General features: G+C 36.2%; 1 protein-coding gene across 1 annotated transcript; it reads right to left on the bottom strand.

Moving 5' to 3' along the window:
* Positions 1 to 11,136: 11,136 nt before the first annotated feature.
* On the bottom strand, positions 11,137 to 14,980 carry LOC145107575 (aminoaldehyde dehydrogenase 2, peroxisomal). Its single transcript, XM_079044478.1, has 15 exons — positions 14,579 to 14,980; positions 14,147 to 14,289; positions 13,950 to 14,030; positions 13,718 to 13,866; positions 13,486 to 13,578; positions 12,979 to 13,102; positions 12,819 to 12,884; positions 12,646 to 12,712; positions 12,476 to 12,552; positions 12,294 to 12,407; positions 12,124 to 12,201; positions 11,887 to 12,038; positions 11,706 to 11,766; positions 11,500 to 11,606; positions 11,137 to 11,387 (listed from the first exon to the last, which is right to left on the bottom strand). The coding sequence occupies exons 1-15, from the start codon at positions 14,685 to 14,687 to the stop codon at positions 11,294 to 11,296; spliced, it is 1,515 nt and encodes a 504-aa protein (XP_078900604.1). The 5' UTR covers positions 14,688 to 14,980; the 3' UTR covers positions 11,137 to 11,293.
* Between the last annotated feature and the right edge of the window lie 3,832 nt (positions 14,981 to 18,812).

Genomic DNA, 18,812 nt, shown 5'->3' with positions numbered 1-18,812 from the left:
AGTATAATTCTGAAACATTGGAAAAGTCTCAATATATGGCAGAACGAATGGGAAGAATCAAATTAGGCAGAAAGATAAAAGTTTCTCAAATCTGAAAAGATGGGAGAGTACTTTAGTATCATGTTTGTGATCATCTTAATGATTTAGAAATCATATCACAATTAGTCCTCTAAAGGTCATCTTAGTGCATTCTTATGACTAAGAAGAGGAGTCATGAATTGTTGAAATGGTTAGATCAGGAAGATGAGTCATACTTCGTTCCAAAACAATTCTTAGAGTCATACTCCAAGATTGTAACTTGAGTGACATATCTTAAAGAAAGGTTTAAAACACTTGTCAAATGTAAGAGTAAAAGTGTCCTACTCTTGTACATTTGAAATTGGTAAGTTGTGATGTTTTGCATAAAACAAAGACCAACTAAGGCCAATTGTGAAGTGTTTGTCTTGATAAAGAATCCGCACTATCTCTTGAATATTTGGCAAGATAGTCTTATATGTCAAGAGGATAGTGGGAGTCTTAAAGATCCTAAAAAGAATTTCAAGAACTAATCAAGAATAAAATCTGAGGTTCTTCACTAGCACACGACTTGAGGTTTATAACCTATCGTGTTGACATATTCTGTGCCCATTCCAGTTAAAGTTGGCTTTGCATAGGAGTTCTAAAAGTTCTCAATTGGTTGCATAACAACTTGGAAGCAATGACAGGCCCTGTACTGCCAGGTGGCAAGAAGTTAAGATTGCATAAGTTCAGTCCATATGAGTTTGGATTTGTCATTATCCTTGTCTTGTGACTATGGTTTTGACGATTCACATGGATAAGAACACATACACCATAAAATCTAAGGGTCATAAGGTTTCTCTCCGATTCATGAAAATGATGGTGTGGAAACACTTCCACCAAGTAGATTTGAAGCAGATGGCAAAAGGTCTAAACAATTGAGACTATGATTACGGCATCCCTTTTCATAGTTCTGAAATTGTTTAGACACACATGCATGCTATCTAAGGAAAGGTGTATGATTTTGATAAAGTTTTATCAAAGCATCTCGTATCAGAAATCTGAACTTTGGTAAGAAAGTCAATAAAGTATTGATTTCTAGAAGTCCAGCTGATTTCTGAGTACATGTCAAAGCTAGTGGGAGCATAAGTGTTATGCTAATAATCATCATGTTAGTGGGAGCATGATAATTATTGTTAGTGTTGCAAGTTAGCAATGTTAATTATAGAAAACAAAAGTTTCAATTCGTGAGGCTGCACGGATTGAAAAAAGTTGTTTTGCTATAATTAAGGGAGAGGATATACTTCATTTCAGTTCTAAAGGCTTAGATTGACACCTTAATCATCTTTAGTCAAGAATATATATATATATATATGAATTTCATGTTGGATTGGTTCAACTTAAGGAAATTCTATATATTGCGTTCTCAAAATTCGATTATGATTACGGCATCCCTCTTCATAGTCAAATTTTGAAAACATGGCAAATAAAAATATTGTAGCAAAAGACTGGTCTAGAATCATGTCTTTATGTGAGACATCATGAATCATGTACCATTTGCTTTGGGTACAGGATCGATTGCATGTGCTATAATATTTGTCATTTCTAAATTTTTCCAAATGCCCAGAGGCATTAAGAAGGGAAAAGGTCTAGAATTGGATATGACTAAAATGATTAAGCAATTGTCGAGGACAATCTGAGGTTTACCAAAGATTGGTTGCTCATGGACAGTTGGAAGTATAGTGATAATTTTGGAAGGACCATATTGACATATTATGAAAAGAGGCATCTTTTGTTCAGAAGTGATAGTCAAAATGAGAATATGGAGTTGTCTCCATAGGTGGAAGTTATCTGTGTAAGATTAGAAAACTTAATGCAAGAAGCATGTCCAAAGCAATGTACTTTGAATATGAGACTTAGTTTCCATGGAGTTGATCTCCATTGGAATACCTTATAATTACTGTTGACAAGTCTTTGTGACTTTGTACATATTCATTACAGGAGGGTCAGTGCATATAAGTTTAAAATCTAAACAGATTTCAATAAATGATAGGAATTTGAAATTCTCACATTTTTCGATAAGGATTTGGGAGTATGAAATTAGAATCATTGAAATTATGTTCAATTGGTTTATTTCACAAAGTAAGGATCATAGACAAACATAGAGTGCATACTTGGTGTATGGCAAAGCTATTGTTTAGAAAAACATAGTGTACATGCTTGGAGCATGGGACAACTAGTGTTTTTAATTCAGGTATAAAGTTGATAAAACCGAAACAATGAAATAATGAGTAATCAGTATGGTGATAAATAAAAGTGGTCTATTTATATTCATAAGGTTTGATACCATATTTGATTCATTTATTCTTGTGTTTCATTTTGCATGTTTTGACTTCCAGAATAAACTAGGTCATTCTTCCTGAATGACTAAGTTATTCAAACTATCCACAGTCGGTCATATGTTGGAAGTAGATATGAATCAAGACTGTCATGGGTTGGCTTGTAGAGGTCTAAGATGTTGGACAAAGCGGTGCTACAACACTCATGAGTGCTCATAAGTTCTGAGTATTGGATTCAACCCACGCTCATTTGAATCACTTCATGGATTTTATCACGAGTGATCATGAGACGATAATATCTTATATTCTTCAAACCTAGAGATATGAGTTGTTACTATGAGTTGGTTATATATTGATTGCACGAAAACGCATTTGGTAACTCGATGTTATAAAGCGTGCCTTTGTGTATGATTCAACAAGTAGTAGAACAAGCCATATGAGTCGAAGTTTATCCATTCTTTTTACCTTCGGAATAAAAGCGATATCTGTGGGCCCCTCGATGATTTAGCGATGACACATGTGAGTGCTTGGCCAAGCCAGGACTGATTTGATTTGTTCAATCAGTCAGTCATCATAAATCGAAAATCAGGAAACAACAAATGGACAGAGAGAATGATTATAATCCATGTCTCAGTCCATATGATATCTATCCCTTATCTAATGGACGCGTCATTGATTTGTTCAGAGTTCGACAACGGCTTTAAGAGCTACGATTGCTAGTCGGGTTATGAAGTCGTACTTGCAATAATAGTTTTAGACTTATCCAAGTGGGAGACTGTTGGATTAGATGTCTAAGCTCATAACTATTATTGGTATGTACTTGACCCGAGAGTAGCATGGTCCATTTGGGTTGCATATCATCAGGACAATTTGTTAGGATGGACTTTTGAGAGAAGGTTATTTATGGTTTATTAATATATTATAAGTTATAATATATTAATATGAAATCATATGTTTTAATTAGTATCGATCAAGAATTAAATTTGGAATTAATTTAGTGATCAAAAGAGACTAATTAAATCTATAGGGACTAATTATGATAATTAGTTATATTTATATGTGTTGGGCTTATGATCCATGTTGGACCAAGTTTATGTATGGATACATAAAGAGTTGGGCCACATGAACCATGGATCATAAAACCCATGGGTATGGATTATGGGTTATACCCATGACCCTTGGAATCCTACATATAAATAGGTTACTCCATAGCCAAAATCACCACTTCTTTTCTTAGAGAAATATGGAGGTCTTTTGTCTTATGTGTTGGGTGTTATAGAGGATTTAAAGTATAAAGAGTAATAAGGCGGATAATGATTGAGATGCTTGTCTTATGTGTTAGGCAGAGGCTAGTCCAAGATTTCTGAGTGCTTGTCGGTTACCTGCTAACCGAGGTGAGTCTTCTCACTATACTTTACCTAGAGTGGTAATTATGTGTGACTGGAAGGTCTTATGTGGTTATAAGGCTTATGAGATGTATGTTATCTATGTGATATGTATATGCTATGTCCTGAGCTTGTAGAGTTTGGACCGGAAGGTCAACAGAGTTTGATGTACGTTATCTATGTGATATGTATATGCTATGTCATGAGCTTATAGAGTTTGGACCGGAAGGTCAACATAGTTTGATGTACGTTATCTATGTGATATGTATATGCTATGTCCTGAGTTTGCAGAGTTGGACCGGAAGGTCAACAGAGTTTGGACCGGAAGGTCAACAGAGTAGGACCGGAAGGTCTACAGAGTTAGGACCGGAAGGTCATCATGGGTAGGACCGGAAGGTCTACCAGAGTTGTGGGACCGGAAGGTCCCTCTGAGACACATTGACCGGAAGGTCTTACAGAGTTATAGCCTCGAGTGGCTAATATGTGTATGTGGTATTTTGGGGAACTCACTAAGCTTTGTGCTTACCGTGTTATGTGTTATGTGTTCCAGGTTTCTCAGAATCACGGGACGGCACCGGCTTGATTGTACACACCAGAGAAAGAGTTATGTTTTGAGGATCCTGGACTATTAATGGAGTTGTGTTTTGTAATTTGGATAAACGAGATTTTTGTACAATATGTTATGAAAAGTATGCGATTTTAAAGTGAAAAATTTGTTTGAAAATTATGTTGTTACATCATGACCTACTTTCTATGCATGACATCAAAACTTTGGTTAGAACCAGATCCAATCCACTACAAGGTCTCCTTGACCTGGAGATTCATAAACTTTCAAACTTTATTAGATCCCTCCATTGCATCAACCCATAACAAAGAGAAAAGGGGACATAACTCAATATCTAGCGACTAGGAATGGTAAAATCGAGACTTAAACACTTACAATGGTCCAGGAGAGTGCTACACTGAAGTATGATGCTTGCTAGCTGCAACCTTGCTCCTTCTTTCACTTTCTTCCTTCAAAACACCAACTATCTTCACAAATGGGAGAGAAAAAGCTTAGGGTTTCTTCTTGAGCTTGAGAGGGCAGATGGAGGTTGAGGGTAGACAAAACCTAGCCCCCATAATCCTTAAATAGGGGACTAAACCCCAGAATATTAGGGTTTCACACACAACGGTCAACACGTCGTGCCCAGAGGGAAAACACGTCGTGTTGCTCAGCCAAAACACGCGCCTTTTATTGTCTAGACATGCCGTGTTGGTTCCTCCAACACGCCGTGTCTAAACCCCAAGATTGCAACCACCAAACAAATTATCATGACATGAAAGAATTAGAAGAACCTAAACATCGGGATGTTACATATAGTGAGGAAACTCACCTGAATCGAAGACCCAAGGAAACACAACCACATGCTCACTCCATGCATTGATTGCTTCCGCGAACTGACTATCTCCAAGAAAAGGTAGAGCCTTAATCAATAACCTAATTCCTTCAAGTTTGACCCAAAGTCAAATTGGTCAAAATTCAACGTTCAATGGTCACCAAAAATCAATGGTCAACCCTGTCAAACCCCACCACGATGTGACGACCTCTTGGCAGCGCCGTGGGAACATCAGGACAAAACAGTTGTGAAGCTGAGAACCACCACGTCGTGGCAAGCCCATTGCCACGTCGTGGGAACTGGAAGATTTCCATATTCTTCATTAAGTGCTCAATCCTTACAAATTTAAGCCCAAAACTTCAGATCTACTTCTTTTAAATGACTTAATGGATAAAGTTTCCAACTTTATCCATTAGGACTCCATTCTAAGGCTAGATCTATAACCTTATGTCCATTAAGTCCTTAATGGGGGGAAAACTTGATCATGAACACAAGGGACTCCAACATGGCTCCTTTTTCTCACTTTTTAGAACATAATGACCATAAGATGCCATCCACAATGTAACACCCGGTTTTCGTAACAGGTGTTATTTTACGAAATATATATATATATATATGATGAGTTGAGTAAATAAGATAAAGCCTTGAGTTGCTTTATTTTTAGAAATAATATTTATAAAAATATAATCAAATAATGTTGTAGAGCTTGTTGAGAAGATTTTGTTGATAAAAAGATCATCAAAAACGGAGTCTGTATGAGGAAGTTATGACTGTTTGAAGATTTGATGAAATTATGCTGCTATATTGAGAAAGTCAACGAAAATCAAGTCAACGGTCAAACCTTTGACTCTCACGACGTGAGCAACATGAATCTACAAAAACACATGTCGAAAGAGCAGGACATGTGGCAGAAACCGGTTTAAACACTTCTCACGACGTGAGAGGTATATCCTCACGACATGAGAGGTATATGGTCACGACGTGAGCATCCCCAAAGTATAAATATGAGTGTTTTGAGTCATTTTGGAGTATTTTGGCGTACGTGAGGAGATATGCTGCTCGGGAACCTTTATCGGGAGTCTATACCGGAGATGTTATGCTGGAGTACGGGTGATACATAGTTGAGTTACGGGATACAGTGAGGTATCTTTTACCCAATAAATTGTATTTATGATATCTGATTATTATTAGATATATTAGACCAATGTAAGGGTTACGGGTATTCGTGATATGGAGCGATTATGAACCCATTGGTGAGATTAGTGAGAAAATATCATTATTAGATATTGAGTTTGATTGATAAGGGTTATAAACCCTATTACTCGAGAAATACCCGATATGAGAGAATTAGACATGGGCTTAGCCTATTATGATATTTGGTTATTGTTGTTATACGAAGTCACAGGGTATAATTATTAGTGAGTCTAGACAGGTTCAGAGGAAATTGTTATTTGATAAATAGGTGTTACCATGTGACGAACTGATAGATAATGGAAGAGCAAAGCTGAGACTGGAATAAGTCTATCGACTAACCAGTTGAGTAACACTACTCTAACATCCAGTGTTGTGATAATTGTGATAATTATTATATGGTTGATTATTATTGACAATACTTAATTGTTGATTGAGATATTGAGAAATGGATAATTATTGAGAGATTAGATTATGGATATTTGATTGATAAGTATACTATAATTGAAAGATGGAACTTATTTGATAGATTGGTCATGGAGCGAGATATTGAATATGAGAGAGGTATTGATTATTGATAAGATAAATATTTGAGAGATAGATCATTACTGAGAGATAGATCCCTTAATGAAATTATTATATTGGATATGTGACAATTATGTGTAATTATTATAATTTGCATGAATTGTATGATTTTATGCTTTATCTGATTTATATGATTATGGTATAGTAGTTGTTATTCACTAAGCTGTGAGGCTTATGTTTTTGTGATAATCTGTTTTGCAGGTAGATTTATTGTGACGCCCGGCTCGATCCTGTGCTTGCTGCCAGCACGATCCTTGTGATAACTTCATGTATGCCAGAGTGGCAGTGTACAACAAGATTATTTGAAAAACTTTTAAATGAGGTTTGATAAATTTGGGTGTACCTTGGTAGAAAAATCTGGGCGTTACACACAAGCTCTAGAGTTCTTCAACTCTAAAAACATCCAATAACAGGAACAAAATCCTCTAAAATGAGCTCATACTTGAAACAAGAAGAATAATGGCCAAGGTATGCACTTTATACCTTCAACGACTCAGATTTCTAAAGAGGATGTTGGATCCACGCTTGCTCTTTGCTCCCTTGCTTCCTTGTGACCTCCTTCTTCCTCAAGTTGCACCAAAAACCAAGAAATAAGCTTCAAATCAAAGGAACAAGCTCTCAAATCTTCATGGAGGCTAGGGTTTCGTTTGAAAGGGTTAGAGGCTGAAGAGGATGCCCTAAACCTTGAGTTTAGGGGCTTAAATATGGAAGAAACCCTAAAAGATCATGGGATTGGGCTGTAGTGCTCCTCATGTTGTGGCACACTCCTTGCCACGTCGTGGTGACCAATGGATCCGCGTTTTTCATTTATCATGCACCACGTCGTGGTGCACACTCTGCCACGTTGCGGCGCACCTTGACCAAAAATCTCCAAAACTTTATTTAGGCCTAATATCTCACAACACTCAAAGTCTTAATTCCAAACCCAATGACCTTATCCCTTAGGGCCAAAACTCGATCCTTTGAGACCCGGGACCTTTACTAGGTCAATTACCACCCAAACCTCCAAGTTGGGGTTATTTCAGAACAAGTTGTCACAGAAACGATGAAGTCGTCGGTGATGGAGGTAGTTGTGGGTGTTTGTTCTCTAACTGAAAGAAAAAGAGGAGGATGAGTAAAAGAGAATTGAGAACAAAGAAGGGGTGGGGTTAAGGTAAGAAAGGAGCAACAACAGTAGGTGGTAGCAGTTCTAGGCTTCCGACGATAGAGGAGGGCAACATATATTTGTGTTTATGGGCTTAAACATGGAGGGGATGGGGCATAGTGATGAAGTAGAATGGGTGGGGGGTTGGTAGTAGGGTTTATTTTTTTTCCTTTGTTTTAAATGAGCTTAATTATATATATATATATATATATATATATATATATATATATATATATATATATATATATATATATATATATATATATAATAAGGGTATAAAAGTCAATTTACATGCATCAAGGACCAACAACGTAAGAAATTGAAACCACAAGGACTATTATGTAGCGTTTCTGATAGTTATCCTCAATATGATACATTTTACAAACCACAAGGACCAAGAAATTTTATCTATTTTTTATAATGTATTTTCCATATAAAATAATAATATATTTTTATTTTTGTTACTTTTATGATAATTCTTTGTTTAACGTAGGTGAGAAAAGCTAATTTGAAAATTATACGTTTTAGAAGTGATTCACATGTAAAATATGAAAACACATAGGTTTTTCATAATTATATTTAGTGATTTAATATGTGAGTCCTTTTTGATCAGCCAATTCCTTGATTATGTTAAACAAATTGTTCTTTGATGAAAAATGTATTGAAAAACATGTTTTTTATTACTCTATCGTTTAAACCCATTGTTAGAAATACATAGTTAAAAATTCAATATGAACTTAGATATGACAGGATTGTGTGGAAATATTTTCTAAAATTTATAATTTTGATCCTATTACTAGTGGTCACACAAAACTAGACTCAAGATAACTCAAAAAATAATAATCTTGATTTCATGTAGAATCAGAGTTAAGAAACACATAATATGATGGTGATTTTTTTTAAAAGGTAAAAAATTTTATAGAATTTTTCCATGTATGTTGAAAAATATATGGATCAGAAGTTTACGATCTACAAAAAAAATATTGTTTGCTTTTTTTAAAGTTTACATGTTAAAATATATTTTTTATTATTTAAATAAAAGAAAATTAAATAAAATCTCCCAACAACCAAACCAAAGTCATTGACACAACCGCTACCGTCCACCATCACTAGTTCACACTGTAATCTTCAAAAACCATCATGTTCCAAATATTAACAAGAACCATTTCAAAACAAAATCAACCACAAACAATAAATAATTCAAAACAAAACGAATAGGATATCACAAATCAAAAGAAAAAGAAAACATATATTAAAACAAACTGACTAAAAAAACAATAAAATAAAATAAATCGAACATCAACTTTAAGAACTTTGAAAAGTATTTTTACACTTATTTATAAAGGAAAAAATAGATGTTTTTGTCTTTTATATTCTAAAAAAATAAACAGTATTATTTTTCATAATGTTTGGTGAAACATAGCACTCGAAACATATATTTATATCTACAAAACCTTAAACATTAACCAAAAAACCAATACAAGTTTTCCAACATTTCCCCATAAAATCTCCAACATTAACGTCATATTCCCATTCCATCCAATGGTCTTAGGCAATTTCCCCATCCATTCAACCTCTACCTACTTCCTATACTCGGTAGTGCATTAGAACAAATGAGGGTCCCACAAGGCTTTCAAAATATCAAATGTTAACTTGGTTTTCTTAATTTATATTTTCATATTTCAAGTTTAAGCATTCATGCCTATGCAAATGAGGGTCCCACAAGGTTTTCAAAATATCAAATTTTATATTTGGGTAAATTACACGTCCCTCACAATTCAGTCTCTATTTTCAAAAATTGCCTATTTGTTTAAAACTTGCACACTTCATCCATCCAGTCATAAAAAGACCGTTTTGCCTTTATTTATTTAATTTTTGATTAATTTATTAATTATTAATTATTAATCCATTAAAAGAAATCGTTTATTAATATTTATCACTACCACCGTCTACCGGTACTCAAGCACCATTCCGGTTCCTCCCTTCAACCACATCGACCAAGTTGCAGGAGAAAGATGATGTTGTCGGAAGCAGATGGCCTCGCCGGAGGAGAAGATGAAGTTCATCGGAAAAAAAACCTACAAAATGGGAGGGGTTTCATGAAGCTAATCGGAGAATATGAAGGGTTTACAGATATGAGATGATGAGGTCGTCTCAGGTACAGATATGAAGGAGGTACCTCCTCGCCGACACCACCCTCACCTGATTCATGCAATCCCTTACGAACAACACGCTCTACTACAACCTCCCCATCAACACAAAGTTCAGAAACCCTAACCGCCGATTGGGGATCTACTATGCTTTAGTTCACCGTTTAAAAGGGAACAACCGATGGCTCTTAGTGGTGGTGATAAATCGAGGTTGTATTTCTCAGTAATTAGGAACCACTACCAACATACTTGCAACCTCCAGTTCTGATTCTGCGTGTTTATCCCCACAAAATGTCTTAACACAGACGTTGTCTTCTTCTTCTCCCTCTAATCGATCGCCAGAAGCATCTTCTTCCTGCTTTCGCTTCAATTGAGTATAGATCAAATTTTCTTCTTCCATTTTTTTGTTTGCTTGATCACTGGTTTCATAAAGTTGTTGGCTTGGTTTGGCTTTTATGGTTAAGATCATTTTTTATATAGATCAAGGCTGATTCAGAGAAAATAAGGGGTTATGTTGGTTATGGTGGACTGTTGGTAAGAAAGAGGGAAGAAGGGTTAATCGGCTCTGTTTCTAAGAGAAAAATAGGTGATGGTATGACGGTGGTGATGAGGGTTTAGAATGGAAAGAGATAGGATACAGTGGGCATGTTTTTTATTTTATTTTGTATATTGTAGATTTATAGGAAAAATAAATTAAATCAAAAAAAGAATAAAAATGACAATTAGTCGCAAAGATGAAATGTGTAACTTAAACTAATGTCGTGTAATTTACCCTTTATATTTTCATATTTCAAGTTTAAGCAATCATGCCTATATAATTCTTCATAAGGCAAAAAGAAGACACACCAATCGCTTACTTCTCCCAAGACAAGATGCAAATAGTTAGGAATACAACAATTATCATCAAAGGTGAAACCTCTTTACTTCAACACCAAGTCACATATCACGTCCACTCAAATCACCATATAAACACAAATCCATTTTTTATTGCTGGCATTACTTCAGATTTCATTAAACTCCCACTTTAACAAGTTCAACCTATTACAATCCAACCCCACAACTTCAAAAAAAAAAAAAAAAAAAAAAATCACAAACCCTTGCTTTTTATTTTTATCTTTTTATCTCAAAGCTTAGGAGTTGGAGGAGCATACCAACCCCAAGCATCATCAGAAATATAACGAGTCACCTGCTTTACGCTCAAATAATTCTCAAGTCCCCTGAAAACAACACAACAGATATAAATATAATACAAAGTCATATAATATGCAAATAAACTTGTTATTAAAATACATTTGCTATTTCTTTGATTTAATCTTGAAAAAATATTACCATTCTCCTAGTTCACGACCAAATCCACTTCGCTTTTTCCCACCCCACGGAGCTTGAGAGAAGCAAGGCTGGGAGCAGTTTACCCAAACAATACCTGCCTCAAAAGCCTACAAAACACCATATATAAATTCAAATTAAACAATTTTTTTTTATTAATTTAAATAATAATAATAATTAAAAGAATAATAATAATAATGTTCTTGTACCCTTGTCACACGATCACACCGGTCCAAATCGTTGGATATAACAGCAGAACCCAGACCATAACTGATGCAATAATATAAACATAAAAAAAAAAGTTTCACACAAATATATATATATATATATATATATATATATATATATATATATATATATATATATATATATATATAATAGTTAACTCACTGGGTGTCATTTGCTAATTCGATTGCTTCTTCTTCTGTTTTAAATGATTTTACGCATAAAACAGGTCCAAAAACTTCCTCTCTCCAAATTTGCATGGATGTGGTGACATCACTGATTATTGTTGGCTCGATAAAAAATCCGGTTTTTAAATGCTGAAATATTTATTATATTTTATATAATATAATATGTAAGTTCACAATTTAAAAATTAATTTATAATATGACATTAGAGACTTACCTCGGGACGTTTTCCTCCAAATGAAATGGTTGCACCTTCGCTTTTGGCTGTTTCAACAAACTTCAATATCTTCTCATACTGAAATATTGAATAGTTTACAAATTAATCTTTTTTGTAACAAAGATTGAGAAATTCTTATTTGGTTAATTAATTATATATTTATTTTCTACCTGTCCACCACTAACAACAGGCCCAAGCCTACATCCTTCTTCTAATGGATCTGAAATCTTGATATTTTTAGCCCACTTCACAAGCTTCTCTAAAAACTCCTTAGCAATACTTTCCTGAAAAACATGAAAACAATCATAGTTAACTCTAATTATTGAATAATCATTAATTACTACAGACTTACATGCACTATGAGTCGAGAAGTTGCACTGCAGATTTGCCCATTTGTCCAGAAGCAACCAAACAGTGTCCACTCAACAGCTGTTTCAACAAAAAAGCAAAAACTTATTATTAAATGCAATATTTAAAAAAAAATGGGAAAGTTAATCAATTAGCCAAGATGCAAAAATAAACCTTTATCAATATCAACATCATCAAACACAACTATTGGACTCTTTCCACCAAGCTCAAGTGTAACAGGCTGCCAACAAAACATAGCCCTGTTAATTTTTCTTTTCTAAAAAAAAAAAAAGTTGATTTACTTTTCTTTTTCTTATTATTATTATTGATAGGAGTGGAGTGAGTACCTTGACATTTTGAGCTGCTGCAGTCATAATCTTGCTTCCTGTGGCACTGCTTCCTGTAAATGCAATCTGTTTTAAGAAGCATAATAATGTTATTGGAATGTGATTTTGGATTTATAAAAAAGATGAAGGGTAGAGTATAAAAAAGCAATGGGAATTAGACCTTATCAACATCAGGGTGAGAAGCCAAAGGGGCACCTGCTTCTGGACCTAATCCAGTTAGGATATTGAGAATACCAGGGGGAAGACCTACCTCCCTGCATATTTCACCTAATTCCAGGCAAGTCCTGGAGTTGAATACCAATTTATGAAAATAAGTTGCATAAGAATGAAATGGAATAAGCAAGGTAATGGAATTGGAATGAATCATTGCATTCATGTTTCGTTTGCTGGTAAAAATGAAATCAATTTTCATATCATAAAATGGAAGGAATCACATTCCTTCATGTCTGTTTGGTATGATAAAATGGAATTAATAAAGTAACGGAATGGATCATGACACTCCATTGAAGGAATGGAATGAGCCATTCAAACATTAGTTTGTTTGATTACTGCATACCACACAAACAGCAACTAACAGCTTCTTCTCATTCCATTCCTTTGCCAATTCCATCATAACTAAGATTAGGGAGCCAAAGAATGCAGAAAGTGGGGATGAATAAGAACTTACACAGATGCCAATTCTGATGGCTTAAGTATTGCAGCACAACCCGCAGCCAGGGCAGGTGCAATTTTCCATGTAGCCATCAGCATCGGGTAATTCCTATAAAGATCGAAAAAGAAAAATAAATCTTTATTACAACCAAAGTGCTAAGATTATAAGTAATTCATAATAAAAATCAATTTCAATTGTAATTTGTAAACTTAAGGATGTGTGTTTAGACTTTAGAGAGAGCAAGTACCATGGAGTAATCAGCCCAACAACACCAATTGGTTCCCTAATGACATGACATTTGAATGTATCCATTGGAAGATCAATAGGTGCGTTTTGCTTAGCATCCAAAGCTTCAGCAAGATCAGCATTATATTCAAAACATCCAGCCACATCATCCTGAATTTGAAAAGATATATCAGATATTTAAAAGTTGAATAAAAAAATACTAATAACAATATGATGATATGCAATGAACATACTATATCCCATGCTGCTTCATCAAGTGGTTTTCCATTATCAATGGCTTCAAGTTTTGCTAATTCCGGTTTTTTCTCAGTTATCTGCACATGAAAAGCTTATAAACTTTGATAAATTTCCAAAACAAAACAAATAAACCACTAAGAACGTATTTATTAACTACAAAAGCGATAAATTTTCAACAAAACTGAACACACACCTTTGCAGCAATGGCACGCAGATACTTGGCACGATGTGCTCCAGAAGCTGTTGCCCAGTCTTTTCCTCCATTGCGTTTAAGAGCTTTACGAGCTGCTTTCACAGCAATATCAACATCTTCAGATGTAGCTGCTGGGATATCCCCTGCAACAGTAATAGTCAGTCAAAAAAGCTCACGAACACATACAGATCTCGCATGTGATCCTCGATTTTAGACCTGGATATCAACCTCTTGACCTAACATAACGGATCTTCTACGACAAATTCGGTTGATTCGAGCGTCTTCTAACGAATAGGGTTAGACAATCATAGAAAGTGTCCAATTTTTAAAAAAAATATAAATATATATAGACACAGAATCTACACAGTAGAACCGATACTTATTATATTTAAAAAACATAGAAGATTCTCTGAAGTTTGTGAAAAATATTACCGATGATCTGCTCGGTGGCGGGATTTATGACAGGGATTCGATTCTTCCTAACAGGCTCCCTCCATTCTCCGTCTATGAATAACTGACGCGATGGTATCGAGATCGCCATATCTAACTAATTAACAGTGCAATCACTTCAAAAATTGTTCGGATGCAGCGAGTTACTCCGACCACCGAACTACGGTTGCTAAAAGCTTTAAACTCGACGGCAGCTGAAAGTTAAGCGGCTACTCGTCAAGGGCAGCGGCTGCGACACCAACGGTAGATTGCCAAGATCAGGTGTGTCGCGTTCCTAGTTAAGCTCCGTAGTTACTACGTCGGGTATATAGACGTGTTCAAATCCGGTGAATCTTATCTCGAGGATTGTTTTGATTTGATTCCATGTGCCATCTCATATCACCGCCATTATCTATATTCTATTGTATTATTTTTCGTTTCCAATTCTTTATCGGGTTAAAAAACAATATCGACCACCCTTGAGAAATAATTTTATTAATTTTTTAATTGGTTCAGGTCGCTAATGTTTGTGTCGCGTTTTGTAAGCGAATCTTGAATACCCGAGTGGTAAAACCTCTGAGTTTTCCTGCAGGACAGCAGGAGGTTGAGGGCTTTGAAGTGAACCCTTTTGCTTCGGCTTTTTTTTTTACGCATGTCATGAGTCGGACTATCCAAGTTTTGATTTTTACATTCTGACTCGTATTTTAATTTTTGTTATGGATTTTGTCCAAATCTTATTTTGATCATGAGTATCATTCAACATCTTACCATTTTTTTGACTTTGTCATTTCAGCATCATATCGTTTTCTCTCCACTCTCCTCTCAACCTACATTACTATCCTTCACTATCTTTTACCCTTCATTTTTTTAATATTTGAATATGTATAAATAATATATCAATGTATATTTCATTTGTAGAAAGTAAGGATTTGAAATTGAGGAATGAACTTCCGTTTTCTATATTAATTAAATCACAGGTACAATAATAAATATACACGTAGCATACAAACAAGCTATTAATCTACAGTCTGTTATTCAGGATCTAGATAACATTTAAATCTAACTACCATTCCTTATCTTGCTCTCGTCAACACTCCCCCTCAAGGTGGTAAATGTATGTCCATCATTCTCATCTTGTTAAGAGAGCAATGAAAGACTCTCCCACATACGACTTTCGTAAGCATGTCTGCAAGTTGATCTTCAGAAGCAACATGAGGAAGCTCAACAGTTTTCTTTTCAATGTGGTCCTTAATAAAATGTCTATCTATTTCTACGTGTTTAGTCATGTCATGTTGAACTAGATTATTGGTCATTTTCATAGCAGACTCATTATCACAGTGAAGTTGCATCGGAGCTGTTAGAGATATCCTCGGATCTCTTAAGACCCTTTTTTATCTATATGAGCTCGCATACACCATGGACCATTCCTCTAAATTATGCTTCTACACTCGATCTCAATACAACCTTCTCTTTTTTGCTTCTCCATGTAATAATATTTCCACCCACAAATGTGAATATCCTGAAGTGGCTTCCCATCTGTTCGATCTCCAGCCCAATCTGCATCTGTGTACCCACTAACTTGGTGATCTCGACTATTTCCAAAAAAATGACCCTTTTCCTGGTGATGATGTGATGTACCTTAAAATTCGGTACGCTGCTTTCATATGATCTTCACTTGGAGCGTGCATGAATCGACTAACAACACTTACATCATATACTATATTCGGTCTTGTATGAGACAAGTAAATGAGCTTTCTCACTAGTTTTTGATACCGATCTTTATTAGTGGGAACTTGGTCCGGAAGAATTGTCAACTTGTGGTTGGTTCCAATAAGTGTATCAGCGAGTTTACATTCTAACATACCAGACTCTGTCAACAAATCTAGCACATACTTCTGTTGGCACATCGTGATTCCGGACTTCGATCTGGCTACTTCAATCCCTAAGAAATACTTTAGGTATCCAAGATCCTTGAGTTCAAATTCAGTATCCATAATTGCTTGGAGCCTTTCCATTTCTTTTGTATCGTTTCCAATGACGACTATATCGTCAACATATACTATCAAGGCTGACACTTTTCCGGTGTTGGATTTCACAAACAATGTATGATCTTCGTCACTTTTTTTTATACTTTATACCCGATTTGCTTCATGAAGTTTGAGAATCTGCCTAACCATTGTAACGACGTAAATTTTAAAACAATTTTTCATTTTTCAAACATAATAAAACTCATATAATATTCTCAAAATCTCATGTATCAATGTCATCACAATAAAACATATCCCAGAATCTCAACACATAATTTTCTGCCAGTGTGTACAAATCATGTCGGCGCCTTCCCGCGACCCTCGCTGGTACCTGAAACACATATCACATAACACGGTAAGCATAAATGCTTAGTGAGTTCCCCAAAATACCACACACAGCACATAACCCACTCGAGGCTATAACTCGGTATGACCCTCCGGTCAATGTGTCTCAGCGGGACCCTCCAGTCTCGTAGCTCGTTGGACCCTCCAGTTCGGTCTAGCTCGTTGGACCCTCCGGTCCGGTCTAGCTCGTTGGACCCTCCGGTCCGGTCTAAATCGTTGGACCCTCCGGTCCGGTCTATATAACACATAGCATACATATATCACAATGTACATAAACTCAAACATACACATAACACATAAGACCCTCCAGTCTGCACATAGTTACCATTCTAGGTAATGTATAGTGACAAGACTCACCTCGATGATGTCTAGTAAACTCTCGTGCTCGATATCCCCGATCTAGCCTCCGCCTATCAAAATGATAATATCTCTAATCAATAATCTCTTTATATCCTCATCTCTAAAGAATGGGTAGAAGACCATTCTACCCCTCCATAGCCTCTCTTGAATCAGTTTGACCAAACCCTAAGGTCAACTGAAATCAACTCCAGTCAATGGTCTAACTTTGACCAGACTCGCCGAGTGCACTCAGGTGACTTGGCGAGTCCATGCGTGTCCTCAGACTCCTCCGAAGGCCCCACTCGACTCGTAGCGACGTTAACCTCTCACTCGACGGGTTTCCACTGATCACGAATCGCGGGGCAACACGATCCTACTCGTCGAGTCCTCTCATGGACTCAGCGAGTTTCCTCCATGGCAACACTCATTTGACCTTCTGAGGTCAGATCTGTTTCTCTAACTTATAGATCTGGCCTTCTAGCACCCAAAAGTCACGTAAAGGTCTGATCTTGATGTCCATGCATGGCATATTTCGCTCAATATGCCATTTAGACTCCATTAAAGCTTCCTAACCTCCAAACCCCATGGTTGCACAACAATGGCTTTCTACTTTCTGACTTTCTAGACCTTACAAGGTCCATATCTATGCTACCAGCTCACAAGAGGGGTTTGATGAAATCAAAACCCCACCAAGAAGATAATACAAGCCCTAATCCTCAAAAGGAAGATCTACACAATTAGGGAAGAAAAGGGGTCCGAATTGATACCTCCAACTGATGCTCCTAGGTTGTAAATCGCGGATCTACAACCTCCTCTGGCCCCTTTAGCTTGAAACCTCCTTCTTCCTTGCAAACCATCCACCAAGAAGCTCAAAATGGCTCTCTCTCTCTTGCCCAAAACACCAAGGACTCATTTAGGGTTCTCTCTTCTGAAAGGTAGTCGCAATAGGAGGCCTTAAGAGCCTCTAAATAGGCCCAGGCCCAAGAGAATTAGGGTTTCTGTCAACAGCGCTGACTCGGCGAGTCATCTCTCCGACTCGTCGAGTCCATTCATTAACCACGTCACCAAGTCGCGACCCTACTCGACGAGTTGAGGCATCGACTCGTCGAGTCCCTCCAAAGTCCTTGAATTAAATACTCAAAACAATATACCTGGTAAACCGGATGTTACAACCATGCACGTGAAGACCGTTTCATCCTGTATAATGCTTTCCTTAGTTTGCATACCTTCCCATTACATATGATGCATGGTGGTGGATCCATGTATACTTCATCTTCAAGATGTTCGTTTAAGAAAGCATTCTTTACATCAAATTGTTTGAGAGGCCAATCTTCATTGGCAGTGATGGAGACAAGGATACGAATTGTGTTAATTTTTGCTACCGGTGTAAAGGCATTTCCATAGTCAATTTCATATTTTTCTGTGTATCCCTTCGCCACTAATCTTGCCTTGAATTTGTCTATTTTTTCTCCTGAGTCAAGCTTCACGGTGTATATCTACCTACATCCCATTGTCTTATTTCCACT

The sequence above is a fragment of the Lactuca virosa genome, chromosome 4 (assembly GCF_052849685.1).
Source record: "Lactuca virosa cultivar CGN04683 chromosome 4, Lactuca_virosa_CGN04683_v6, whole genome shotgun sequence".
NCBI classification, from domain to species: Eukaryota; Viridiplantae; Streptophyta; class Magnoliopsida; order Asterales; family Asteraceae; genus Lactuca; species Lactuca virosa.
Note: the sequence above shows the minus strand (reverse complement) of the source record. Positions and strands in the feature narration are given on the sequence as shown.

What these genes read in the sequence shown, in the direction of transcription:
- LOC145107575 (XM_079044478.1), bottom strand. Translation starts at nt 14,687, where the DNA reads ATGGCGATCTCGATACCATCGCGTCAGTTATTCATAGACGGAGAATGG. An exon ending in CTCACCCTGATGTTGATAAG is followed by an intron (nt 12,885 to 12,978) that starts GTCTAATTCCCA and finishes TTCTTAAAACAG; the next exon opens with ATTGCATTTACAGGAAGCAG. An exon ending in CTGTTGTTAGTGGTGGACAG is followed by an intron (nt 12,202 to 12,293) that starts GTAGAAAATAAA and finishes TCAATATTTCAG; the next exon opens with TATGAGAAGATATTGAAGTT.